The 27,566-nt window shown below is 43.4% G+C and overlaps 4 protein-coding genes across 4 annotated transcripts; 3 read left to right on the top strand and 1 right to left on the bottom strand.

The window, feature by feature from the left end:
- The first annotated feature begins 3,188 nt into the window (after positions 1 to 3,188).
- On the top strand, positions 3,189 to 4,704 carry LOC119723457 (cholecystokinin receptor type A-like). The gene has a single exon (XM_038194160.1). It carries the CDS (start codon positions 3,189 to 3,191, stop codon positions 4,440 to 4,442), a length of 1,254 nt encoding a protein of 417 aa, XP_038050088.1. The 3' UTR covers positions 4,443 to 4,704.
- A 3,921-nt stretch (positions 4,705 to 8,625) lies between these two features.
- LOC119723539 lies at positions 8,626 to 11,760 on the top strand. The gene is made up of 2 exons (XM_038194283.1): positions 8,626 to 8,962; positions 9,525 to 11,760. The coding sequence occupies exon 2, from the start codon at positions 10,696 to 10,698 to the stop codon at positions 11,758 to 11,760; it is 1,065 nt and encodes a 354-aa protein (XP_038050211.1). The 5' UTR covers positions 8,626 to 8,962; positions 9,525 to 10,695.
- Positions 11,761 to 21,006: 9,246 nt separating this feature from the next.
- On the bottom strand, positions 21,007 to 21,752 carry LOC119723619. Its single transcript, XM_038194406.1, has 2 exons — positions 21,546 to 21,752; positions 21,007 to 21,408 (listed from the first exon to the last, which is right to left on the bottom strand). The coding sequence occupies exons 1-2, from the start codon at positions 21,750 to 21,752 to the stop codon at positions 21,007 to 21,009; spliced, it is 609 nt and encodes a 202-aa protein (XP_038050334.1).
- A 3,417-nt stretch (positions 21,753 to 25,169) lies between these two features.
- LOC119723694 (trissin receptor-like) lies at positions 25,170 to 26,414 on the top strand. Its single transcript, XM_038194526.1, has one exon. It carries the CDS (start codon positions 25,170 to 25,172, stop codon positions 26,412 to 26,414), a length of 1,245 nt encoding a protein of 414 aa, XP_038050454.1.
- The last annotated feature ends 1,152 nt before the right edge of the window (positions 26,415 to 27,566 follow it).

A 27,566-nucleotide genomic window follows, 5' to 3' on the forward strand; every position in this document is an offset into this window, starting at 1 on the left:
CAAAAGTGGGCTTACCTCAGAGGAACATTTGCTTAACTGACGTATCAATAGAAATCGCCATGCGCGCACGACCGTTAGCACATCCACACCACACCGTGAAATAGTGCTTAAGCTAGGTTAGCACAATTTTCTGCTATAAAGTAAGCACAATTTTTCTGCTAACTGCATCATGTTAAGCAGCACCATGTAATTGGGCCCTGGTACTGATCGTAAAACAAATCTTGCACATTGTGACTACGGTACGGGAAATGTCTGGTGCCTGGCCATGATTTAAAACTCAGCTTTATGGTTGAGGTATTCAGGGTACAGACGGATTCCTCATAGTGAGAGATCGGAAAACACATTTGTTTTTTTCTTCTTCAGTTTTAAATCTTACCAATGCTGCCTGCGGTATATATCACTCAATGCGATTATTAGCCAAATGGAAAAGGGAGGATGATTTTGAGGAGGATGAACTTCATAATTCAAAACACATACAATATCGTTCAAAGCACCAAGTACATGATATTTTATATCCGTTACTAGCTATTACAGATGGAATCAGAATGCAGAAAGTAAGTTTCCAACCAGGATCAGGAGGATGTAAGTAGGCACTGGGATTAAGGTTGGCTGGCTGTGAACAATGCCCTGGTGCTTGCCCGATCCGTTCAACCCGGACACAACTTGTGATTTCCGCGTAACCGGATTTGACTCTGGCGCAGCAAGTTAAAATACAACACGGAATCTCCTTGCACATCAAGGACCCGTATTATGCGAACATCCATATGCCATGTTTGCTTTAATTTTCATTTTGCTATTTTTGCGAAAACCATACGAGAACTAATGTTGGGGGTCACAATTTTGTCTTCGAAAAAATTGAGCTTATAGTGAAAGTTGTGATACTAGCGGTTCGCACTGTGCGGACGTGTAAGAACATTTGTGAATTGGTACCACGCACGCAACATGTACGGTGCATTGAATATACACGACTTCAAATAAGTATGGATATACCACACAATGTCCACAACCAGCTTTTTTCGTCTTCCGTAAGACATAACGCTGATTTCCTTTCAATCAGACCTTTGTAATAGGATAAGTACACAATCCAAAACATGAAACTTTCGGGGATTTCAGGTTGTAATTCCACTTTTAATTTTCCTGGAAGCCAAGCGAATACAACGCAGCTTTCGATTAGCCTCATTTTGTGGTTGCCTCGAATGTCAACCCAGCAGTATGCAAACCCGAAGCTAATCGAACGCACCCTAGGGTCATATAAAGACTGGTCCCCGCTTGTAAATACAAATGCGTTCCGAATGATAGTAGAGAGTCGGAATCAGGCTATGCATGTGAACTGGTTCCCACCCTCATTATTTTCGACCACGAAGAAGCTGTCCGCGATCATTGTAAGCACTTACATTTCCGCGTCACATCAGCGCTGGGACGAAACAGGTTTTAGGGTCATTGCGTTTGAATGGTGAATTTTTTTTTTAACGAATTGAGGAATTTCAGAATTGTTTCATCACAAAGTAGCCTATATGAAATTGGCTTTCCCTGTTTGGTGCTACATATTTTTTTTTTAAATATGAAATATTTTAAGGGTTTGGGTTCCGCTTTGTTGGTTCACCCTGTTGGCCTACGTTTAATGTACCTTCAATGTACTTTAACTAGACACCTGATGGCGTCATGATGACGAAAATCCTCGTGGACTATCTTCGGATGCTCGTATAAGTGTCTGCCAAGTTTGAAGTCGATCGGACTTTATATGAAAGTGCCAACGTGCCTGGTTGGGGAAAAAAACGTAGACAAATCCTATGACGAAGAGTCTTAAATGGAAAGGAAAGAAATATTAACAAAAACAAGAGTTGTCTCGGCGGATTTAACAGCTTATAAAGAGTTTGTTTTTCATCGAGAAAGCTGATTACGAGGTTACACACAGTCGTTCGTTCCTACGGGACGAGGGATTACGGCAAACAAATCCAAACAGCGCGTACTTACAGCTGTCTTCTGTAGAATAATACGTCACCGTTTTACCGAAGAGCGACATAATATGTCAACAATTACCTTTTTTTTTCGATTTCGATTTTTTTTTTCTCAATATTTTGCTTTAAAACATTGTACTTAACCATTTTGACATGTTTCTGTAAGCAAAACATCATTAATTTCAAAATTACATTAATGATGCAAGTGGCAGAAATCCCAATAATTCCATTTTGCGTTTTCACGAAGAGCCACATACATTTTGGCCATTATGGAAAAACGCATTGAACAGATTAAGGGCCAAAATCTAGGAAACTTGAATTTTTTTTCACGAAGAGACGCATATCTTTACTAGTTAATTTTCACTATTAACTACTGTATTAAGTCTAATTACTTGGTTCACGTAAAAATTCAGCTCTCATAAAACCATGTGAAGGTTTATTACTGCACAAATTTTCTGCAAAGTAGTATATTTTGCAGTTTTAAAATAGAAGAAACTTGTTTGCAATTATCTCCAAAACGCTTTTTCTTCAAAATCCACACATGTGGCTGTTCGTAAAAACGGTGACAAATAGGCATTACACTTTCTCCTTTTTTTCTTATAAGTTATCCGTCCGCGTAAAAATAAACAGAAACTAAGCAACAAGATTTATTATTAACCTCCAGCACACACTGTTATGCAAGTAACCTCTCGAGGATTGGCTCTGTACATTGATGAATGGCGCTGCCTATTTTGCCGCAAGTAACGAGATAATTATCCGGTTGAAATATATCATATTAAGTACACAACGCAAATCTGCTGTGCATTGACGTCCGCGGAGTCCTACCTCAAGCACATAATCGTCAGACCACCCACGTTCAAGATAAACAATCAGCAACGACGTATTGGTCCATGGACATAGAGCATGCCCAGTCTTGTCAGGAACCGTCACGCGCACATTCTAACCAACTTCAATTTGTGCACTGACGTTTGTTGTTCACTAGACTACACCTATGCTCTATAACACATTTAAACAAAAGTCTAAAGTCGGAAAACATCATTTTGCTTTTTACCAGGCTATCAAAGAACGATCAATCTTGTCTTTCGCTTACAGTGTAACAACTAAACAGTATAGCTGTTGAGCTACCAGGTAGCTGTTGAGCTACCAGGTAGCTGTTGAGCTACCTGTCAACACTTGTTGTAGAAGTGCCTCGTGTTGAACAGATACAAGACTTTTAGCAAGACAGTGAAAATGGCAGATACTAATGGGTCGTCTGTGACTTGGCCGTTCATTAGTAAGTTGGAGGTAACACGATGGGCAGAGTTTACGTTATGGCTAACCACGTTCTGCCTGGGTGTGCCCGCTAACCTTATGATCCTAGGTGTATGCTGCTCTCGAAGGCTCCGTACAACCACACAGATCTTCATCGCAGCACTGGCTACGGCCGATCTACTCATCTGTCTGCTTCGGCTTGTAGACGCGATAGCCATAGCCTCTGTGTCTCATTACCTCGACTTCGACTCGGAAAGTGTCGTTTACTTCCTCAGTATGGGCTTGCTCTACACAACGGCCTTACTGATCACGGCTATAGCGTTCGATCGCTTCGATACCGTCTGCCGCTCCCTCAATCGCCTTGTGACAATCAGACGAGCTAAGATCATCGCCGCTGCCTGCTTCGTGGCTGGGTATATCGGAGTCATACCCGAAGCTGCTTACAAACTGCACCAAGGCTTAGCCCTGCATCACCACGAAATTGACACGTTCCATCGCGCACTCTTGAAGTTCCTCCCGATTTGTATGTACATTCTGTCACTCACTGCGGTAACCATCCTGTACTCGGCCATTTTTATCTTTCTCCACAAACGCCAAAAGAACGTAGAACCAGAACTTACTCAACATCGTCTCCGTATCTGCGCCATCAGTGATCAAATACAACGCGAGGTTGCTCCATCAACCTCAGCTCCCCTCGGCACTATTGAGGAACGTCAGCATGATTCTACTAGTACTGGCGCTGGCGGATCTGAAGGAGTCAAGAATGCCGCAAGATGTGCTTCGGGTTACCCATCCACAAGCACCAGCCGAGTTGGTGTTATCCAGGTAGGCACTGATGCACAGTCAATGGATAGTACCAGCTCACGCGCGAATAATCAGGAAGCTAAGAGGTTTAGGAAACCAGAAGCTGGTATCCACCATCCCACCGCACAGGGTAGACCACAACGTCGCAACATAGCCCAGTCTCGTATTACCAGGATGCTTTTCATAGCTACCTTCATGCTCTTCATACTTTGGCTGCCTTACTTAACCCTCAGGATCTACGCCTTAGGGAGCCTGTACGTAGACTTCCTCAAGTCCTCCCACCACGCAAGTGTAGTAGCTGCAATGCTTGTTTTCCGTGACGTCGTATATCTCAACAGCGTCATTAACGTGTTTGTCTATGGTTTGGCAAATAAGCGCTTTCGTGAGGATTGCAACGTGATTGTTCGAAAGTTACGACAGCGATTTTAAAGGTAGAGCATAAAGACCATTTGCGTCTATCCAAAAAGTATTCCTTCTAATATGCTGTCATTTTGAAAAAAAAAATATTACGATCTTTCCTAAAGATATGTCAATTGACACATTTCTGGAAAGTTGCGTTGGCGGTTTGTTTTATAATTGGGCGAATCTGTGAATGGGTGGGATGGAGCGCGTTTACATAGCACACGCGCGCGCGGTTGATATTATGAGCGAGAATCGTCAGTTCAGTGTGTGACATCCATTGAGTTGTGAAATCACTTGAGTTTTATTCTTAAATCATTCAAAAATGAAATTCATGTAAAAGTATTTTTTTTAATCACATGATTCGCTCCTAGGTAAGAGTTTTCAAAAGGATTTTGACCCAACTTTAATAGACTGATGTTATCTTGTGGTGTATTCGATGAAGTATGCTCTCCTGACAGTTGATGTGTTCAGGTTGGCTACACTGTGATCAAATTCCCAATGGGTGCTGTATGCAAATTGTTGATCCATGCATAGATGCAAAGTGTGTTACATAGCCTATTCCTAAAAAGGGTTTAAAGAAGAGGTGTCCAGACAGTCATCTAGTTACATGACAGGGGTGAGTCAAAAAGCGAAACCCAGATGTCGGGACCATTTTTAGTGAAGATCTGCATATAGCACTTTCTAAATCAATGTAAATTGTTTTCGTTTCGCTGAAAGAACACTTAGCTTTTTTGTAATCTGTGAACAGAACTCCAAAAGGTGTTTGTGTTTAAAATTCCGTAACTTGAAAAGTACGCGAGTGATTTGAATGACTCTTGTACTAAAAGAAAGCTTATGAATTGGACTTTCTAATAATTTTCATTATTTTAGGTATGGAAAGTGCTTCATGCAGAACTTACTTTAAAATGGTCCCAATATTTTGGTTTCTTTTTTTTTAATCAGCCTGTACAAATAGCAAACTTCTCTGAACAGAAATAACACTTCAACAGACCAACAAACTTAGTGGTTCCTTCACTCAGTTTCAGTGCTTCACAATTTCATAAATCCCTCGAATAAAGTAAAGCTATAGTATAACGGCTGATTTCTCTCTTCTTAGGAACAGGTAATTTAATTAAACGAAATCTTTGGGAGTAGAGAGCTGATACATGAAAGGAACATATTTCTACAATCGGAAAACGTATGACTGGTAATGGCCCTCCGCGCGAATATGAAAAATACGATGATAATACTCGCACTTCTATCCTTAATACTCCTGGTGATGAATGCCTAGTACTTAACATTACAGAAGAGTTCATTAAAAGCAATTATCAATTTCAGTTGGGAAAATAACAGGTCTGGATGGCATTAGTGTAAAATAAATAAAAAGACCTGTCGTATATTACCAAATGTTTACTCCATATACTTGAAGGGAAGATACATCATTTGCTTTTGCCGTAATTTTCAGAAATGGATGGAATTGGGGGGTTGGAAATATATAGCAAATATAGTTACACTGACTTTGTTGAGGTTTTGGGTTCGAAAATGCTATAAAAACCAAGAAAAACAATCATTTTCTGTAGTCTGGTTCCCTGACTCCATATAAGAAGAAACAGAGCAGTTTACATATATTGGGGAATTGTAAGGTCAGGGAACCAGTCTAGCTGGCTTGTACCCGTTCATAGGTGTGTAATCGATTGCAAACAAGTGCGATGGTCAATTGGGGCCAGTATTTGAAAAAAAAGCCGGTTTTTTCCAACGCTGGTCGGCGTTGGAAATTGATACAAACATACCACTTTTCTTGAAAATGACAGTATATCAGGTGCCATGATTTTACAGGATGCTTTACACTGTCATTCACTAACAGTCCAGCAAGGTATTTCAAAATGATTTGGTAGTTTTATTTTTTGATGTTTGCAAATGTTGTATTTTCCCTTTAACCTCTCCATAAGATGTGAGCAATATCTTAAAAACTAGAAACACGATTTGGTAACACCAATTCACAAGGGAGGAGGCAAACGTAGTACATCAAGTAATTATCGACCTATTTCTATACTGTCAGTTGTCTGTAGGGTTTTAGAAAGATCGGTGCGCTCAGCAGCATATACTTACTTTGATGAAAACAATGTGATCCCAAGTTGACAATCAGGATATTTGCACTCAACACTGAGCACACTAAACGAGTGTTTTCATGCGCTAAATATGTCAACTTGATTTATCAGTTAATTTAAGTAAAACATAGGTGGTCGTTCTGCGTCTGTAAATATTTCTGATCTTAGGCACACTTTATTAATTATTCCAGTGATTTGCCATCTTTTATCCCCCCAAAATGTAGTGTATGTGCAGATGACTCCACTTTAACGTGCTCCTCCAATGTTTATGAAATAGAAATGAACCTAGATGATTCAGCTGAATACAGCTCTTGATAGAATTCACAATCGGTGCGTAAGAAACAAATTTATATAAGATGTCATAAAAAATGCACATGCATGGTTATTGGTTCAGGTTGGAAAATTGAACTAAACGTGTACATTGCTGATAGTCCAATTGTGGAAACGAGATCTTGTAAACGCTTTCGAGTTGATGTTCAAGTTAAACATAAAGTTCGGGCACACTCGTGAAACACGTTAAAAAAAGTTTCGTCTAAATTGGGTGTGTTAAACCTAATTCGCGATTGTATTCCCCAAAGTAGCCTGCACACACTGTTTTGTATATAAGCTTAGTTATGCCAAATAAAGTGACGTTATGATGACGTCATCTCATGTCATGTCATGTCATGTGATGTCAAATTAAAGATGCATTTTAAGGCTCACAGTTTAAGAACTATTCGATGATTTGGTTGTGACTTGGAATGTGCGCAAAACGGGATGTGTTGGAGATTAAAGTTTAAGTGACGTCATGGGATTTCACCACATGTCATGTGGTGTCACATAAAAGGTGCGTTTTCAAAGGTCTATATCTACGGAACTATTACGTGCAATTTGTTTCTAAAGGTTCCATTTATTTAAATATATTTATATGTTAATGCCTGGTGTCACTGACGCAACATTGATGTTGTATTTCAACATTGTGCTATCTTCCGAACTACACATCTGACCACGAAGCGAGGTGGCGCAGAACGCAGCTGTGCCGTTGTATTCTGAATTCAGGATAACGAAATACTGACTCACTGGTGGTTTTGCGCGTGCCGATGTGAGGCTTTGAACGTTCAACCAATAAAGCGGTAAAAGGCGCCGAATTTCATAGGAGTCCAAATTTGGTGTGACACTGGAAAAGTGTGTAAGGCCAGCCAGCCGGTCTTCATCAACCGTTTTAAATCGGCCACAATGACGGGCTCTCGACCAATAGGAATGGGTAAACTGTCTTAGGTATTTATGAACTTATTATATTGTAAATTATACATGTAGTGATCAGATCTGTATGCAGGGCCCCAACGGAAACCAGCGTTAAACTATTTGGGCATACCATGGGTTAGGAAATGTAAATAGATGAATTGGCATAAACCAAAAAAACCACCAATACAATTGACAATAATGAAGATTTAAAAGTTGCATTTGTTGCAGGTGTGCATTTTTGAGGAATGAGGTAATATAAAATATCAACCCCTGTTAATTATACATAGAAGTGCAATGTATTGTTAGTCGGTTGTATTTGGTCGCTGTAAAAAATGTAATATAAAAGAACGTGTTCATGCTATTGTAATTAAAATGTGTTGAAAAGCGTAAAATAACTATGAATGCCCAAATTTAATTTAGTATAACGGATATATCCAATAACTTATATAAGATTTCAGTAACATTTGTTCAAAATTGGCACTGCATGCGTGATTAAATACCAATTAATTCACCAGCAAATTGACTGTAAAGTTAGTTTTCATTGTGACATGTTTATTGTCATATTAGTTTTCATTGTGACATGTTTATTGTCATATTTGATATCTGAGGATTGGGCAGACTGACACACCCAACATCACTTTTTGAACCCCCTTCCCCGATCTTTTTCTCAGTTTCTTTTAATAAACACTCTTTCGTATTTCCTTCAAACATGACGGCCATACAACAAAGAAGCAAAAGTAATCAAGAAAACTGTGAAAAATGAGAGATCAACCATTTTGGACTTTGGGCTTCGAATTCCAATGTCTGGTTATATATGGAGGCAGGGTAGGCCGGGGTGGGGTGGCCAAGGATGTCTGAAAAAAAGAGGGTTCGAGTATTTGTTTTGTTTATGTAGGGGCACGACATTTTATAATAGCACACCCAAGGTCAGCCGGTTAATTAGTGGGACTGGCAAGGTTATTTGTGACACCTATCTGGGGTCGTATATCTACGCCTCACTAGTTAGTTCCAAGTTATTGGTTAAGAATGCATTATTGGATTCTTCCCAGGGACAAACTTTGTCGAGAAGCTTGTTTATATCATTCAAAAGACACACTTGTGTTAATTGGTAGTACCTGAGAGATAAAGTCGATAGGCGACGGATATTTTGTGAATGGCGGAATAATTACGTTTCGGGCCGATTCACCCAGGCACGTCGTTGCGGCCTCTTGCCGTGCGTGCTTCTTGCTGTCGCAGGTGAGACTTTCTCTCCTCAAATGTGTCCATTTTACAACTGCTTCTCGATATTGTTTCATTGTCTCAATATGTTAAACTGGTGCATTATTATGTGCAGATAACTTTCATAGGGGCAATAGACATGAATATGTGTGATTTTAGGGATGCTGTACTCGCAACAAAGTTTATAACTTTTGGCCAGTGGGCGCGCAGCGGGTCATAATAATATGCATGTAGTGTATTGCGCAATGGCGCCCATGTGTCGTTACTGTACATGTACAATGTCGCTTCTTGCTGTTGTGTGTACAACGTACGTGTGTTGTTGGGGCACTGCGCTGTGTGTTACTGAACGCGTGCTAGCTTCAGCGCGATGGCGCTGTATTATTGGGGCACTGCGCTGCGTGTGGCAAGGCTCACTAACTATTTTAGGCGCTTAATTACACAGATTGGGTGAATCTCTTTTTCCCTTTTATTGTATTGGTCTTTACACACTCCACTGTAAACTTGTGTATAGAGCATTGTTATTAGTGTCATTTTATAAATACACTCATGTTGAATTTGACATGTACCTTGCATTTTATAGACCTTGCCGACTACTCATAGATTTCGAGCAGTGTCTTCATAATATTATGTCATGGGCTCCGTCTAAACCTCATTGGACACTGTAGCTATACTACCTTGAGCACTACTCGTCACATTATTCACCATTATTCACCACCCCATCTTATATCAGGGTAAGCTTGTGAATTCTAGGTGTCGATTTATATTGCATAATTTCCAGCCTTTTTGAGGAGGAAATAGGAATTATATTATTCATGAGTACATGTATTGCATGTATAATCACTGTTTTACTTGGCAATGTCATCGCGTCTAGTAGCCAACAAGCTAAATTGCGCGGTGGATTTATACAGCTCTGTTATACACACATCCATTTGAAAGTGTATTGTACATTGTTTATTTTTGGAAAATGTATAATCGACAAACTGGTGAGACTGAGTGTATAGTTTTGACAAACAACTGACGCTTATTGTTTATTCTATCTTTTATTAACAGGGTTTTTTTTATTGGGATTGTATATCATTGACGTACATCAGATGGAATAAAATTTAATCAAGCATTGTATATAAGAGTGCTGCGTCCAAGTTTCTTCGGGCTCCCTATCCACCTCATCGTAGATGGACCACCAGCCTTGGATTGTCCCAGGGTCGACCATACTACTACAGAAAATGGCGTCGTAGACAGGATACAGGGGCTCTAGTCGACGCAAGAGCATCAAGATAACATTGTTTATATTTGGAACAAAAAAACCTCTGATATATATAAATTTATCAGTCTCAGTGGTGTAAAAAAAAAAAAATTGGTTGGTGCTCAGATTTAGCTGTCTATTTCAAAGGCATTGTATGACATCATTCGAATTCTATGTTTATGTAAATGATTTATAGTGTTGCAGGTCACTTATGTAGTTTGGAGTAGTGAATAAAAGAACACCTTTATACAAGTATAATAATTAGGTGTATTTGAACAAAGCAGGATCTGGGGAGTTTATCATTAGGTGCATCCAGATTCTAACGCTCGAAATAAGTGAGTCAATTCTGTTCCTGTTGAGAAAAAAAAAACAGCAGGTCAGGTGTAAAGTTTTGTCGAGTAGCCACTATTTGCTCCTGGTGTCACTGGTGGAGGTTACCCTGTGATTGGGATTTCTAAATTTTTGATTGTATAGCCTGAATATTTTTCTGTCGAGTCTGGTTCTTACCATGGCAATGCCGGAAGGTTTGGCTGACGTCATTGCTCAGTCCAACAAGGCCTTGGCCGAAACGTTGGCAGGAGCTTTTCAAAACCTAAGATATCAGCGGGCTCCGACCATCAGATTAGCTAAATTCAATGGAGTGCCGCGCAAATCGGGTGATCAGACATTAAGGGAGTGGCTCGGTGATTTAGATACCTACGCGAGACAACTAGGTCTCTCGGGAAAAGAGTTGGTTAGCACGGCTATAGACCACCTGGGGGGTGAGGCCAAGGAGGAGGTCCTCTGCTGTCCTGCAACAGAAAAAGAGAATTTTGAAGGACTCTCGGCGCTACTGTTGCGTAGGTTTGGCTCTCCGGAGTCTGTTCAGTCACTTAATGCTTCCTTTTACAGTCGTGTCCAGGAAGATGGTGAAACCTTGGCGGAGTATAGCAGGGCTCTTATGCGTCTGTATGGCAAAATAGAGTCGACCGCTGAGGGATCCCATGAAAAGGGAGCTGTTGTCCAGTTGAAGGAGAAGGCCCTGAGGGAACAACTAATTCGAGGTGTTCGAGATGTTTCAGTACGGAGAGAGCTTCGGAAGTTGACCTTGGACCGTCCAGATGTCTCTTTCTATGATTTGCGAGAATTGGCTCTGAGTCTGCTTGCTGATGCCGACGAGGTTCCTGAGGAAGTAGACCTGCGCGCAGTCGAAAAGGGGCGAAGCCGAAACCCAGGTGGAGCAACAGGGTCTACGTCTACCCATAATTCTGGTGTAGATAATCAAAAGTTGCTGTCAGAGCTACTGGAAGGACAGAAACAACTTCAGACAGCTGTCCAGTTACTGGTCCAGCAGCAGACTCAGATGAGTACTCAGCTGCAGAGTGTTTCAAACTCACTGCAGTCCTGCGTCATCAAGTCTCAGGCCCAGGAGCGAAGGAAGAACAACCGGAACCCAGTGACTTGCACCTTCTGCCACAAACAAGGGCACTCAGAAGAGAAATGCTACGCTAAAAAGCGAGCCCAAGACGCCAGCAACAAAGAAGTAACATCGGGGCAGGCTTCCCCATCGGGAAACGCCCTGCCTCCGTCTTAAAGGGCACTATGGCGGAGGACTTAGTTGTGCCCACCAGTCACAGAAATTCCGAGCCACGAAGTACCAATTGTGATGATGATGATGACTTTTCCTTGGATGTTGATAGGATGATGAATAGGGACGACCACAGGAAGCTCCTCTCGAGCAGCCCTACTGCCAAAATTTGCATTCATGGAGTTCCAGTTTGCTGTGTATTAGACACGGGTGCAGAAACGTCCTTGATTTCGTCCAAATTTTATCACAGTCGGTTAGCTTCAAAGGTGGGGAAATTAAATGAGGTGGGCACATACATCAATTTGCTGGGAGCAAATGGTCTACGTATTCCAGTGGAAGGGTTTCTTGAGGCCCCCATTAAGGTGTTGGGACATGAGTTTACAGCCAGCTTCTTAGTTACTAGACAGGAAGCTTCGGACTCTGGTGGTAGGCGGGATAAATATCCTGTCCTATTGGGTTGCAATATTTTGAGAATGTTGTCTGCTGGGCTTCCGCATCACAACATTCGCTCACTGGGCTCAGATTGGGATTTCGCCCTACGTTGGTTCAGGTCGTTTGACTGCAGTCGTGACAAAGTCACGAAGGAAGTCGTTTCAAGTCCCCAAGTCGCAGAAGTTTGGACTCATAAGTGTGAGTCGGTACCCCCAGCTTGCGCTAAGCTGATCCGTTGTGAGATTGGCACGCCTTGCGCTGATTTTGAAGGGAAAACTGTTCTGCTCAGACCGCTTCAACACGATGTTGACGGAGATGATTTGGGGAATGACAACACAGTCTCTTTATGGCCTGTTGTAGAGGGCATCCAAGAAGTAGAAGGAACTACAATCCCGGTCCTGGTGGCGAATACTGGCTCGAAGCAACTGATTATTCCGGCTCTCACCAGGGTGGCAACTGCCTCAACAGCATTGATGGAGGATCAGGTCATTACTGATATCCATGACGACAGCATTGTTGTGTCCACCCATGAAGTTGTAATTGATAATTTGGAAGAAACATCAGGTTGTCCTGCTCCACGGGTGGAGAGCTCTAAAGATGAACAGGAGCGAGAACCTTTCGCTCTTCCTGATGGTTCTACCTACTTATTGCCTCCAGGTATTAGTGTGCGAGGCATGACTGGTGACGAAGCACTGGCAGTGGTTTCCTTGATAAGGAAGCACGAAGGAGCTTTTTCATTAGGGCCTTATGATTTAGGTTTCTGTGATTTGATCCCTCATGAGATCAAGTTGGCTGACGACAAGCCTGTGAACTTGCCCTATAGGCGAGTAATTCCAAGCCGCATGGCTGAAGTCAAGAAAATGTTGCAAGACTTGCTTGACCAAAATATCATCAGAAAATCGGTTAGTCCATACGCAAGCCCCATCGTCCTGGTCAAGAAGAAAAATGGGCAACTTCGTCTGTGCATCGATTATAGACGACTCAACGAGAAGACCACGAAGGATTCCTTCCCTCTTCCACGGATAGAGGAGACCCTCGAGTCAATGGATGGGGCAAGGTTATTCTCCTCCCTGGATTTAGCCCATGGCTACTTCCAGGTGGCTGTTCACCCGGACTCGATGGCCAAGACTGCTTTTAGAGTCCCGTGGGGTCTGTACGAGTTCTTACGCCTTCCACAAGGGCTTGTGAACAGCCCAAGCACGTTTCAGCGTATTATGGAGTCAATATTCGGCGATCTGAACCTTTCTCAACTTGTCCTTTATTTGGATGATGTCTTGGTTTTCTCACGCACATTTGAGGATCACTTAGATAGGCTAGAAGCTGTCCTCACGAGATTGAAGTGTTACGGTCTGAAATTGAATGGGAGCAAGTGCAAGTTTTTCCAATCTTCGGTGTGCCACCTTGGGCACATAGTGAGTAACAAAGGAGTAGCTGTAGACCCTCAGAAGGTAGACCGCATCAAGCAGTGGCCAACTCCTACTAGCACAGAGCAGGTTAGGTCGTTCCTCGGATTGGCCTCCTACTATCGGAGGTATGTGAAGAATTTTGCAGAGATTGCTGGGCCTTTACATGCCCTTACAGGCAAGGCAGGCATAAAAGCAGGGAAGGGATCCCTTCCCTTTACTTGGTCCATCGAGGCAGAGAAATCCTTTAAGGTTTTGAAGGCTGCTTTGTGCGAGACACCAGTGCTAGCATACCCAAAGTTCGATCAAGACTTTGTCTTGGAAATTGACGCGTCCCTGAGAGGCTTGGGAGCTTGCTTGTCTCAGTACAATGAGTCGGGAAGGCTTCACCCAGTTGCCTTTGCAAGCCGGGGATTGCGTGGTGCTGAGAAAACCTATCCGGACTTGTCAAGCTTCAAATTAGAACTGCTGGCCCTGAAATGGGCAGTTTCTGACAAATTTAGAGAGTATCTGTTGGGTCGTCACACGGTTGTTTGGACCGACAATAACCCCCTCGCCCACCTACTTACTGCAAAGTTGGGCGCCACAGAGCAAAGGTGGGTGGCCCAGCTGGCGGCTTTTGACCTGGACATCAGGTACCGGTCGGGGCGGTCCAATAAGTGCGCCGATGCTCTGAGTCGCCATCCATCCAATGAGCAGGCAGACTCCTCGGTTGTTCTCAGAACTATCACGCAGTGCACCCCAGTGCCAGATGAACTACGATCAGCTGGAGAGGTCCCATCTTTGACAGAGGACAGCGGTGGTCAGTCGGAAGAGTTGATGTCGTCGTTGCTTCCGTCATACTCCTTGCAGGAAATAGCATCCATGCAAAAGGAGGACGAAGCACTTGGTGGGGTTTGGACACGTTGGTCTTGTAAGTGGAAACCAGGCCAGGACTATCCGACTTCAGAGGTCAACCCCAAAAATACTGCTGGTTGGCTACGAGAGTGGCCACGAATCACTGAAAAATGTGGTGTTTTGTACAGGGTTACAGAGGACCCTAGCGTTGGCCAAGTTTATCAACTCCTTGTGCCAAGACAGCTGCAAACCAAGGTAATACAGGCTGCTCATGACCAGTGGGGGCATCAGGGTGTTGGAAGGACTTTGGGTCTCATCAAAGACCGGTGTTTCTGGCCGGGCATGAATAAGCATGTGCGTGACCACATTCGTGGCTGCTTCGCGTGTGTTGTAGCGAAAGCTCCATCTCCGGTTGTCCGTCCCCCTATGCGGCACCTTCTTGCCTTTCAACCGTTGGAATGCCTTGCGATAGACTTCTTGAAGCTGGATCAAGGGTTAGGCCACTGTGAGGATGTTTTAGTAATGACGGATAGTTTTACCAAGTTCGCCATGGCTATCCCATGTAAAGATCAGACAGCCCCTCGCGTGGCCCGGGCTCTTCATGAAAGTTGGTTTGTCCACTACGGCATTCCTGCACAAATTCATTCTGACCAGGGCAGGAATTTCGAGAGCCGGTTGGTTGGTGAGTTCTGTGACATATATGGCATCAAGAAAACTAGAACTAGCCCTTACCACCCGCAGGGGAACGGACAGACCGAACGCTTCAACAGAACACTCTGTGGGCTAATCAAGTCAGTGACCCAGAAAGACCGGAACAGGTGGCCCCAACTCCTTCCACACCTCACTTTCATCTACAATTCCACTCCGCATAGTGTGACAGGGTATACACCTTATACCCTGATGTTCGGCAGGGAGCCCAGGATTCCCATTGATCACCTTCTCAGTCGTTTACCCCGTGCTTGCCACGAGGATGTGGTCGAACGTCAAGCAAAGCTACTCCAGAGGGCCCACGCAATTGCCAAGCACAGAATGATTAAAGCAGCAGAAGCTAACAAGAGGCGATATGACAAGCATGCAAAAGCTTGCCCACTACCTGTAGGGAGTCGGGTCTTGGTGAAGCAAAGCGGTTTCACCGAGCGCCACAAGTTGGCTGATAATTTCAGCAGTGAGCAGCATGTTGTGGTCAGGTCAAACCCAGAACATGACCTGTATGTGGTCAGACCAGCTGTTGGAGGCCCTGAAAAACGGCTGAATAGAAAGAGATTAATACTCGATCCTAGGGGTGAGTTGGACTTTCCCAGAGAGCCTAGAATGGGTCACCAGCCTGATGCTATTAATGGTACTCTTTCAGGTGGTTCCAACTCTGGCGCAGAAAGTTCTGGAGACGAATGGGTGCTCACAGGGCCACCAAGCTCCCAGGCACCGAAGGTCAGAGTCCGGAAGCCCGTCCCCGATGTGAAGGTTCCTTCCAGCGGCACTAGTGGTACCCCGTCACTGTTTGAGAGACCACTCCGTCGTTCTGAACGTCTGAAGAAGCGTGGTGCTGGACCGTGGCCAAACGCGGTAACCTAATCATATTTCAAGTTTGATGGTTGTTGCGGTAGGAGGTTGCTCGCCCATTCATTTGGTGGTGCGAGACATGGTTTTACCACCTCTGAGTCCACAGTCTCTACCCCGAGTCGTCGTAATCACGCTTGTATGATTTAACACCAGCGTTTTGTATTGTTGTTCTTAACGTAAAAGTTGTCCACCTTTTCGACAAATTCCGTCCTTGAAAAATTTGATTTTTAGTCAAGGTTGATTTTTGTATTATATTTGTGGCTTAAACTTGTACGCTTTATAAAAAAAAAACTTACCTTTTCTTCACAGATGTCTGAGAAGACATCAGCTTTGCTGTTCGGCCATTCTTTTCCCAAGAGATTGCTTAGAGAGACATGCAGATCCAGAAGATCAGTGGAACAGTATATTGGTCTTCCCGAAAATATTAGTTTGGGTATTATTGGATATTCAGGTTTGACGTATGACAGGGTGCTTAGCGATCCTGATCGGTATCTAAGCAAACTTAAGGAAGAGCCCGCTGATATCTTGTGTATTGACATTGGGACCAATGACCTGTGTAGTGAGGAGAATTCCCCGAGTGTTGTGGTACAGAAGACCTTGAGAGTCTTAAATTTGTTCTCTAGTGAGGGAATCAGGCCTCGACAGATTGTGATTTTCTCGGTTATACAAAGATCTGTTTTAAACAGACCAGGCCAGGTGTCTCTGTCTCAGTTTAACCATCGAGCTAAGCGCTTTAATTCCATGCTCACGCGGGCGTTGGAAGCTGGATACCCTAACGTATGTGTGTACGCCCAAAGACGTATCAATTTCCCCAAGTACTTGTCTGACGGTTGTCATCTCAACCGAGAGGGTACTCGACGCTATTGCAGGGGTATCAAAGATGCTCTGGTTAAGTTCCAGTCTTAACCATATGTTCATGTTCATGTTCATGTAGTAATTTACAATAGTGTTGTCTGCTCTACCTAGAAAAAAATGGGCACCTCTCACACCAATGGTTACTGATATTCCATTGCCTTACTGTAATCTGTTTATTACATGTAGTGTAATGTTTTTGTGACACCTTACTGATTTAAGCATAAATGTTTGCTTGGAGGTTAAAAAGATGTGTTTCCACTAAAAAAAAAAACAACAACAACACATGGAAGATTATTCGTTCTTTGTAATAAGCTATAGCAAGAGTTAGATGGGACTCTTATCATATACCAATCTCTATTTTAGGGTGAGCTAAATGTTATCTTCGTGTCCTGTTATGTATCAGGTCCATATATCAACTAATTAGCCTTGGACTTGCCAATTGTAGATGTGTAAGTAACACATGTCACTGCTATTTTTCTACCCATAGTTGATGTACATGTTTATTGCATAAGTTAATTTGCATTATTGCATTAGTTTGTGATTTGACGTGCTTGCTCTCTCTGAGAGACAGGGTGTTACCCGCACTGACGATTACCTTTAAATCCTTTTGAATACCTTTTCCAACCCGAGGTAGCTTACCTGATTTAGTTCAGAAGGTGTTGATATAACCATACTCTGCGTATATCTTGGTGTGCTGAGATTGTACAGTAAGCAGTTTGTTCGACTTACAAAAGTGTTTTCTTGTTATCCAGTGTTTGACATTTTATGGTGATTACAGCATAATTATGGATATTGATTACATATATGAATCTTGTTCCTATTCTGGCACCATTCGAGGGCGAAGGTGTTAAAGCAGGGAAGTTGTAGGGGCACGACATTTTATAATAGCACACCCAAGGTCAGCCGGTTAATTAGTGGGACTGGCAAGGTTATTTGTGACACCTATCTGGGGTCGTATATCTACGCCTCACTAGTTAGTTCCAAGTTATTGGTTAAGAATGCATTATTGGATTCTTCCCAGGGACAAACTTTGTCGAGAAGCTTGTTTATATCATTCAAAAGACACACTTGTGTTAATTGGTAGTACCTGAGAGATAAAGTCGATAGGCGACGGATATTTTGTGAATGGCGGAATAATTACGTTTCGGGCCGATTCACCCAGGCACGTCGTTGCGGCCTCTTGCCGTGCGTGCTTCTTGCTGTCGCAGGTGAGACTTTCTCTCCTCAAATGTGTCCATTTTACAACTGCTTCTCGATATTGTTTCATTGTCTCAATATGTTAAACTGGTGCATTATTATGTGCAGATAACTTTCATAGGGGCAATAGACATGAATATGTGTGATTTTAGGGATGCTGTACTCGCAACAAAGTTTATAACTTTTGGCCAGTGGGCGCGCAGCGGGTCATAATAATATGCATGTAGTGTATTGCGCAATGGCGCCCATGTGTCGTTACTGTACATGTACAATGTCGCTTCTTGCTGTTGTGTGTACAACGTACGTGTGTTGTTGGGGCACTGCGCTGTGTGTTACTGAACGCGTGCTAGCTTCAGCGCGATGGCGCTGTATTATTGGGGCACTGCGCTGCGTGTGGCAAGGCTCACTAACTATTTTAGGCGCTTAATTACACAGATTGGGTGAATCTCTTTTTCCCTTTTATTGTATTGGTCTTTACACACTCCACTGTAAACTTGTGTATAGAGCATTGTTATTAGTGTCATTTTATAAATACACTCATGTTGAATTTGACATGTACCTTGCATTTTATAGACCTTGCCGACTACTCATAGATTTCGAGCAGTGTCTTCATAATATTATGTCATGGGCTCCGTCTAAACCTCATTGGACACTGTAGCTATACTACCTTGAGCACTACTCGTCACATTATTCACCATTATTCACCACCCCATCTTATATCAGGGTAAGCTTGTGAATTCTAGGTGTCGATTTATATTGCATAATTTCCAGCCTTTTTGAGGAGGAAATAGGAATTATATTATTCATGAGTACATGTATTGCATGTATAATCACTGTTTTACTTGGCAATGTCATCGCGTCTAGTAGCCAACAAGCTAAATTGCGCGGTGGATTTATACAGCTCTGTTATACACACATCCATTTGAAAGTGTATTGTACATTGTTTATTTTTGGAAAATGTATAATCGACAAACTGGTGAGACTGAGTGTATAGTTTTGACAAACAACTGACGCTTATTGTTTATTCTATCTTTTATTAACAGGGTTTTTTTTATTGGGATTGTATATCATTGACGTACATCAGATGGAATAAAATTTAATCAAGCATTGTATATAAGAGTGCTGCGTCCAAGTTTCTTCGGGCTCCCTATCCACCTCATCGTAGATGGACCACCAGCCTTGGATTGTCCCAGGGTCGACCATACTACTACATTTATTCAAAAAGGGGATGAAGGTGATTAAGTTTATAGTATCGTGAGCTATTTTCCCATTGTTGTATTGCAACTGTCAAATTTCAAACAAAAAGTGGTCCTCACTACTTTGATAATAAAACAGATCGTTGGGGGCATTGCCCCGGCCCGCTCCCCCCCCCCCCCCGATCTACCATGGGGTGGACGCAAGTAACACTAGTTGTATTAAAATGGAATTGAAATATGTTGATTGGAAGTGACGTCTTAATCCAATTCATGTATAATGACAACAGGAAATTTGAATCTGTAAATTGAATACAAGCAAAACCATTGAGTGTGGTCGGCGCGAAATATGCAATCCGAATTCGAATCAACTTTAACTGAAGGGAAAGACATACAATCTCAAAAATACCTGATGTATTAAATGAAACTTTCGTCTGTTGATTTGTAGTGATGGCTGTGTGATGACAAAATTACAAGAGGAAATGTCAAACAGCAAATGTAATAAATAATTGAGTGTGGTCTTCGTGAAATATGCAATCTGTTTTTTAGTCAACTTTAATTGAAGAAAAACAACAGATGCGTTTTCCAGAAAATAACTTTAAAAATGCATGATAACCTCGCGGCAACTAAGGGGCGCACGCGTAAGGCCGAAATTACTACTTTGTTTAACTACGTCAACATCTTTCAGTCAATTGAGCTGATTTTTTGTCATCTATCATTCAGTTGACCCTTGCTAAAAAGAGTGGCTGAACTGTTTTCACCCTAGAGTTCATTCACCGGGGGGCCGAGCCTTACAAATAATGGTCTCCCCCAACAGCCATTGACTTGTGCACAAAAACTTTAGTGCATACCTCTATATGGTAAAATGGTATTGCCCCTTTGCTTATCTCTATAACTATCAATATTCCTTTGTCTGGCCCTGGGATTAAATTTAAACAACATCTAGAGTCAATCCTGACCCATCCTCGTCCCCAGTACCTACTTTATTTTTAACCTCGTTTCCAATAGTAAGCCCTGGATAGGAAACTAGTTTTTTTTTCTGTATCCTGATTCGGTACTGCAATTTGCTAGTAATGGATTTATATCGTGAAGTTGGTGTTGTTATTTCCAATGTGCATTTACGTGTGTTCACAATTATTGTTATTATAACGTCCACGCCTTCTCAAAAATACTCCTTTCCTTTCCAATTTGCTCGTATTAATATGAAATGTGATACTGCATATTGGCGGGCCAGACTGTAACATTTTAACTTTAAAAAACGTGTTTTCATAACTCACAGCGCGACGATTCGATGCTGTTTTTACCCCACAAACCGCATACAAAAACAAACGCTAATGTAACGCACAGGCAGGCACCAGACTATTCCTCATTTGCATACGTGTTCAAAAATCTTGCACATGCAAATGATCGAATACCTAGGTGATAGAGCAGGTAGTGGTGGGCACGTACGGCTCGACACCCTGGGGACGAGGTTGATCCTGACCCAGAAAAACCCTCAGGGTAATTATAGGTGGCCTGGTTTGTGGGGTATTTTTTTTCACCCTGCGGCTGTTTTGTGTCGGTGCTTGTATTGCAGTGCTTAGCCGGTGCAATTCTAGAGCTTTGTTTTGGCCCATGATACATGCATCCCCATCGTCCGGCTTCTTCCTCAAACCTCTAGAGTGAGACAGGCCATTGGTCGGGTTTTTCTTAGAACATGGCGGCGTCATCGACATAGTCCAGGTCTATGAAGGACTTATCTCCCACTGTTATTCCAAGATCTGACTGACAGCGGTTTAATATCCAGTCGATCGCACAGCAGAATAGAGATGGGACGAGAATGCAGCCCTGACGGACGCCTGGGGTGGTGGGAAAGGGGGTTGCGATGTCGTCTCAGACATGCACAGAGGAAGTACTATACCCTCATGCATGGCCTGGATCAGGTGAAGCAGGAATGGTGGGACTCCGGTAGCTTTCAGGGTACGCCACAGAGCTTTCCATTCTACCGAGTCGAAGGCTGCCTTGATGTCTACATAGGCAACATGGAGAGGTATCTTGACCTCACGGTGTAGGTCCGACAGAATTCGTAGGGCGAGCATTGCATCCATAGTTGACTGGCGCCCTGCAAAGCCGGACTGCTGGCATGGGGGCGACGGTGACGGGTAAGTAGTGGTTCCAAGCAAGACAGCAGGACATGGCTGAAAACCATTCCGGGAACTGACAGCAGATTGATGGGCCTGTAGCTGCTGCATTGGTTTCAATGACCCTTTCCTTTATACAGGCAGATGATGATGCCATCCCTCCATTCGGCAGGGACCCTACATGAGGACCATACTCTGAGGAAGAGATCACGGAGGGCCGCGCTGTTTGGGGCCGCTGCACACTTGAGCAGTTCAGGGGGAATACCATCAGGTCCTGCAGCACGTCCGTTCTTGGGTTTTCTAACAGCGCGGCGTACCTCAGCCAGGGTTGGAGCGTCTGAGGAAACATCTGTAGCAGGGCTAGCAGCTGAAGCCTGTGCGATGAGGTCGGGGCAGTGCATGGCGGGGGTGGTTGAGCATGGAGTTGTAGTGATCTCACCAGCGGGCCAACGTCTCCTCGATCATCTTGTATGGGGTGCCGTCAGTCTTAGTTATTGGCAAGGTGCTGCATCCCTGTTGTGGGGAGTCACGCATACGCTTGATGACCTGAAAGGATGGGCGCAGGTTGCTTCTATACGTAACCCTCCTTCAGCGTCGTCAGCGAGATTGCCATATATTTCCTTAAGGTCGCCCTTGGCTTTGGCTTTGAAGACGCCTTTTAGTCTGCGTGCTTCGAATGTGTTACCACGCAGACGTACATTGCGTTTCTGGTCGAGGATATCCATCGTTTCAGCGGTCAGCCAGGGGCGTCTCTGGTGCCTGCAGGTGCCGATAGTTTCTGTAGCGTCGGATAGAATAGATGAACAGATGATGGACCGAGCAGACCCAGGGTCTTCCTCGAGGGCACCTTGGGCTTCAAATTTGTTGCTGACAGCGATGTTGTAATTGGTGGCAACACTAATGTTGTCCAAGAGGGATCTGATATCAAGCTGCTTTGTGTTTGGTTTAGGCGGTTTGCGGTAGGCCTGAATTTTGACTGCCCCAACAACTAGTTTGGTGATCCGTGTTTGCTGGGGCCTCCGCACCCCTGAATATCCGGTAAGAGCAGAAGAGTAAATGATCTCTGGTCAACATGTGGTCGATCTCCTTCCTGGTGTGGCCATCATTGGATAACCATGTCCAGCGGTGGATTCCCTTCCGTCTGAAGAAGGAGCCAGCAATAGACAGGTTGGCAAGGGAACACATGTTGAGGAGGAGTACCGAGTTGTCTTTAGGTTGTCCAGAGCCGAGGTTCCCAACAACACTTTTGTAGCATATGCGCTCTTTCCCACTGACAGAATTCAGGTCTCCTATGACTACGAGTTCATCATGAGGTGGAGTAGAATGGATGAACGGTTCCAGATGGTTATAAAAGTCATTCTTGTCGGCAACAGAGGCTAACTCAGTCGGTGCATAGACCACGATGATGGTAAACGAGAACCATGTCTGTGGCAGAGCCAAGCGCGGAGGATCCGGTTTGAGACTGGTGTCCATTGAACAAGGGAATGGCTAACCTTGTTGTTAAGGAGCAAGGCAACTCCCTCCCTGCGGCCTAGGCTACCTGAATGATACATCGTATCCTGGGCCCAATTTCATAGCACTGCTTAACAGTAAGCAGAAAAGTTATGCTTACTATAGCAGAAAATCATGCTGCTGCTAAAGCACTATTTCATGCCGTGAATGTGCTTACAGTTGCACGCACATGGAGATTTATATTGTTACGTCACTGATTTAAGCAAAGTTTTCTTCTGAGGTTAAGCCTGCTTTTATTGTGCTTACTGCTTAACGGTCCCTATGAAATAGATGGAGGCTCGGTAAGCACAAAGTCGGCTGTTAAGCAGCGCTATGAAATTGGGCCCTGGTCGACACGACGTTCACCGCTTCCTGGGATGCGAGCTTCGGTGCGGCCAGCGATGCTTATCTAGTAGCGCGACAGTTGACATCAATCATTATGCATAATATTACACATCGTGACAAATCACTGGAGGCAATTTCAATGTAATGCGCATGTCGTATTACTAGAGTTATTTCTTTTTGGTTTTCAAAAGTGAAGCGTCTGTGTTGATGCTACGTTAGTAGCGGTAACCACTATCTATGTGGTGCGCCCTCTATTGAGTTTCTTTTAAAGTAGACCATTATAGGCGCGCTTGTCTTCTTGCGACCACTAAAGCCGGCGCCCTTTTGGACAGAAAGTTTAGGTCACAAAAGTGTGCGGATAAAATTCCCTTGCAAAAAACTGAAACAAACGAACTTCTAACTAAGTGAAACAGGTGTTTCTTCTTTGCAAAAGGAATGTGTTGCTTTTGTTCCATGAACAGTGACTATTAAAACGTAAAACAATATAATGTTTCAGTCATGCATATTATTTGTATTGTTTGATTTTTTGAGATGGTTTCTCATGGAATTGAATCTCCTCACGTTTCACATTTCTGACAAAACACTGGACGAAGATCATTTAATACACTTGGGTTTTTTTTAGTTATTGCCAAAACAACGAGTGTATTGATCATTTTGTTCAATGTGGTCCCTTGCTGTGCTGATACGAAACAGCGCAGAATCGAATACACAGAGCGCCGCCTTGCGACGCTCAGGAACAAGGTGGTAATATTTTGTTTTGGGTTTTCACTGAATATTGAAGATAACGACCTCCAGGACAATTATCTTTTCAATTTTACCCAAAGATACCCGTGTCGTTGTTTTAATATTCCCCTCTCCCAAAACCACTTTCGAAAGCTTTGCCAATCAGTGGACCCGGGTCTAAGTGTACCAGCCCACCCCCCCCCCCCTTCCCGTCTCCATGCGAAATAACTCCACAAGGTATGGTGGGAGGGGGGGTTCGAACAAAATCGCCCGAGTTTGAAGCCACAAGCCACAATTACTTGATCTATATTAATACTCCAACAATCAATCCCAATTTAATTTTAAGGCCGCAATGATCTCTTTATCAGTCGGATAGTTGCCATATGTTGCACTTTTCTCCTTTTTCTTATAAGTAAATCTGTTAACGTAAAAGGCATTTAGTTGTTTTGTTTTGTTTTCAATAGAAACTAAGACACAATTTATTATTTTGTAAGAATGTTGACTGTTGCTACTGCAAGTAACAACTCGGGGATTGACTCTATACGTGTACATTGATGAATCACGCTGCCTATTTCGCCGCTAGAAACGAGACAATTGTCCAGATTTACATTATATTAAATACATCATGCAAATCTGCAGTACATTTACGTCCGTGGAGTCCTACCTCAGGTAAATGAGCTCCAGAAAAAAAACAGGCAGTAACGACGAAACAGGTAGGGCGTATGGACATGCGCAGTCTGGAAGAAACGGTCACGCGCACGTTCTAACCAACTTTGTGCACCGACGGTTGTTGATCGCTAGACTACACCTTTGCTCTACGACACATTTAGGGTGCGTTCAGCGTGTTATTCTTGCTACTCCCGAGTGCAGGAAATTGTTGCGTGCCGCATTACTCTCGGTGCAGGTGTATACTTCCGGTATGACGGAGAGCATACTCTTGCTAACCCCCGGATCGTACTTCTGCCGTTTGTGCGCTCAGGAGTATACTCGTGTTAACACGAGTAGCACGCTCGAACGCACCCTTAAACAAAAGTCTAAAGTCGGAAAACATTTTGCTTTTTACCTGTCAAAGAACGATCAGTATATCAGTGTTCACTCGGAAGAGAGTGATGTAGACATTTTTTTTTTTTGCTCTTACATTGAAGAGAAGAGGTATATGTAGCTGTTGACCAAGCTAACGACATACACTCGTTGAAGAAGCGCCACGTGTAAACCAGATCGAAGACTTACCTTTAGCAACTTTTAGCAAGACAGTGTCAATGGCAGATACTAATGGGTCGTCTGTGACCTGGCCGTTCATTAGTAAGTTGGAGGTAACACGATGGGCAGGGTTTACATTATGGCTGACCACTTTCTGCCTGGGTGTGCCCGCTAACCTTATGATCCTAGGTGTATGCTGCTCTAGAAGGATCCGTACAACCACACAGATCTTCATCGCAGCACTGGCTACGGCCGATCTACTCATCTGTCTGCTTCGGCTTGTAGACGCGATAGCCATAGCCTCTGTGTCTCAATACCTCGACTACGACTCGGAAAGTGTCGTTTATTTCCTCAGTATAGGCTTGCTCTACACGACGGCCTTACTGAGTACAGCTATGGCTTTTGACCGCTTTGATACTGTCTGTCGCTCCCTCAATCGCCTTGTGACAATCAAACGAGCTAAGTTCATCGCCGCTGCCTGCTTCGTGGCTGGGTATATCGGAGTCATACCCGAAGCTGCTTACAAAGTGCAGCAAGGCTTAGCCCTGCATCACCACAAAATTGAAAGGTTTCATCTCGCACTCTTGAAGTTCCTCCCGATTTGTATGTACATTCTGTCACTCACTGCGGTAACCATCCTGTACTCGGCCATTTTTATCTTCCTCCACAAACGCGAAAAGACCGTAGCACCAGAACTTACTCAACATCGTCGCCGTGTTCGCGCCATCAGTGATCGCATGCAACGCGAGGTTGCTCCATCAACCTCAGCTCCCCTCGGTACCTTTCATGAAGGTCACTCTGATTCTACCGACGCTAGCGGATCTGAAGGAGTCAAGAATGGCGCCAGAGGTGCTTTGGGTTACCTATCAACAAATACCAGCCGAGTTGGTGTCATCCAGGTAGGCACCAATACGCAGCCATTGGCGAGTAGCTCACGCGCGAATCATCAAGAAGCTAGGAGGTTCAGCAGACCAGGAGCTGGTATCCACCACCCCACCGCACAGGGTAGAGCACAACGTCCCAACAGAGACCAGTCTCGTATTACCAGGATGCTTCTCATAACTACCTTCATGCTCTTCATCCTTTGGCTGCCTATCTTAATCATCAAGATCTACGCGTTAGGGAGCCTGTACGTAGACTTCTTCAAGTCCTCCCACCACGCAAACGTTATAGCTGCGATGCTTTTTTTCCGTGACGTCGTGTATCTCAACAGCGTCATTAACGTGTTTGTCTATGGTTTGGCAAATAAGCGCTTTCGTGAGGATTGCAACGCGATTGTGCGAAAGTTACGGCAGCGATTTTAAAAGTTAGTATATATACCAATTGCGTCTATCCAAAATGTGACCGACCAATGTATTATTGTTATAAAAGGTTTACTTAGTTTAAAGATAATAATGACACTTAACCCCCCGCAAAATTATTCCTTCGGATACGTTGTCATTTTTAAGAAAACAATAAAATAAAAGTCATTCCCAAAGATATGTGAAGTGACACATTCCTGGAAATTTCCGTTTGCATTTGGTTTGTAATTGGGCGGAATCCATGAATGGGCGCGAGAGCATTGACACGACGCACACGCGCTATTATTAGCAAGAAATGGCGGTTCTGTGAGTGACATCACGAAGTAACAATCGCCTGAATGAGAATCATGTCCCGAATGCCGATTTCGGGATTGTGTCATGACTCAGCAAGTTTTGAATTGAAGTCGGGAATATTGAGTTTTCTCAATATGTGCAGCTTTCACAGAGCTAATGCTTCATCAGGTTAGTTGTTAATACACCTGTCTTTAGACCTGAGTACTTTTGTTGCTTCAAACCAAACAAAAAATGCACACATGACAAATGCTCTACTCTACCTTAAAGTAATTGGGGGTCAGGATTGTTTGATTTAAATCATTTGATTGCAGAAAGTTGTCAATGTTTCTATTTTTGGAACGTTTTGTCAATTCTACGGGGTTTTTTTTTATACCAAAAAGGTATTTATGAATGGGTTGGAGTCTGGACGCTGATACTCACCCTCGCCTTCGGCTTGGGTAATTATCAGAATCCTGAGACTCCAACCCTTGTCTTAAACACAGTGTTTATTAACGGCAAACTACATATGTATTACCTTAATAAAAACCTTAATGTATGTTTATTGGTTCAAGGTGGAAAATCTTATCTAAACGTGTACATTGCTGACGGTCTTTGTATGAAAGCGAGATCTTGTAAATGCTTGGGAGTTAATGTTATTGTCAAAACGGCCAGTTAGGGCCCACACGCGTTGAAAACGTAAGGAAAACAGTTTCGTCTAAATTGGGTCTGTTATACATCATTTGCGATTATGTTCCCCAAAGTAGCTTGCATATACTTTTTGTAAGCTTAGTTTTGCCAACTGTAGACTACAGTAACTGTCATGTCACGTTACATTAAAGGTGATTTTTTTTTCGAAAGCCTATATCTCTATAACCTCCAGTC

Source organism: Patiria miniata, unplaced genomic scaffold (assembly GCF_015706575.1).
Source record: "Patiria miniata isolate m_02_andy unplaced genomic scaffold, ASM1570657v1 HiC_scaffold_1, whole genome shotgun sequence".
NCBI lineage: Eukaryota > Metazoa > Echinodermata > Asteroidea > Valvatida > Asterinidae > Patiria > Patiria miniata.

What these genes read in the sequence shown, in the direction of transcription:
- LOC119723457 (XM_038194160.1), top strand. Translation starts at nt 3,189, where the DNA reads ATGGCAGATACTAATGGGTCGTCTGTGACTTGGCCGTTCATTAGTAAG.
- LOC119723539 (XM_038194283.1), top strand. Translation starts at nt 10,696, where the DNA reads ATGGCAATGCCGGAAGGTTTGGCTGACGTCATTGCTCAGTCCAACAAG.
- LOC119723619 (XM_038194406.1), bottom strand. Translation starts at nt 21,752, where the DNA reads ATGCACTGCCCCGACCTCATCGCACAGGCTTCAGCTGCTAGCCCTGCT. An exon ending in TCCGTGATCTCTTCCTCAGA is followed by an intron (nt 21,409 to 21,545) that starts GTATGGTCCTCA and finishes AATGGTTTTCAG; the next exon opens with CCATGTCCTGCTGTCTTGCT.
- LOC119723694 (XM_038194526.1), top strand. Translation starts at nt 25,170, where the DNA reads ATGGCAGATACTAATGGGTCGTCTGTGACCTGGCCGTTCATTAGTAAG.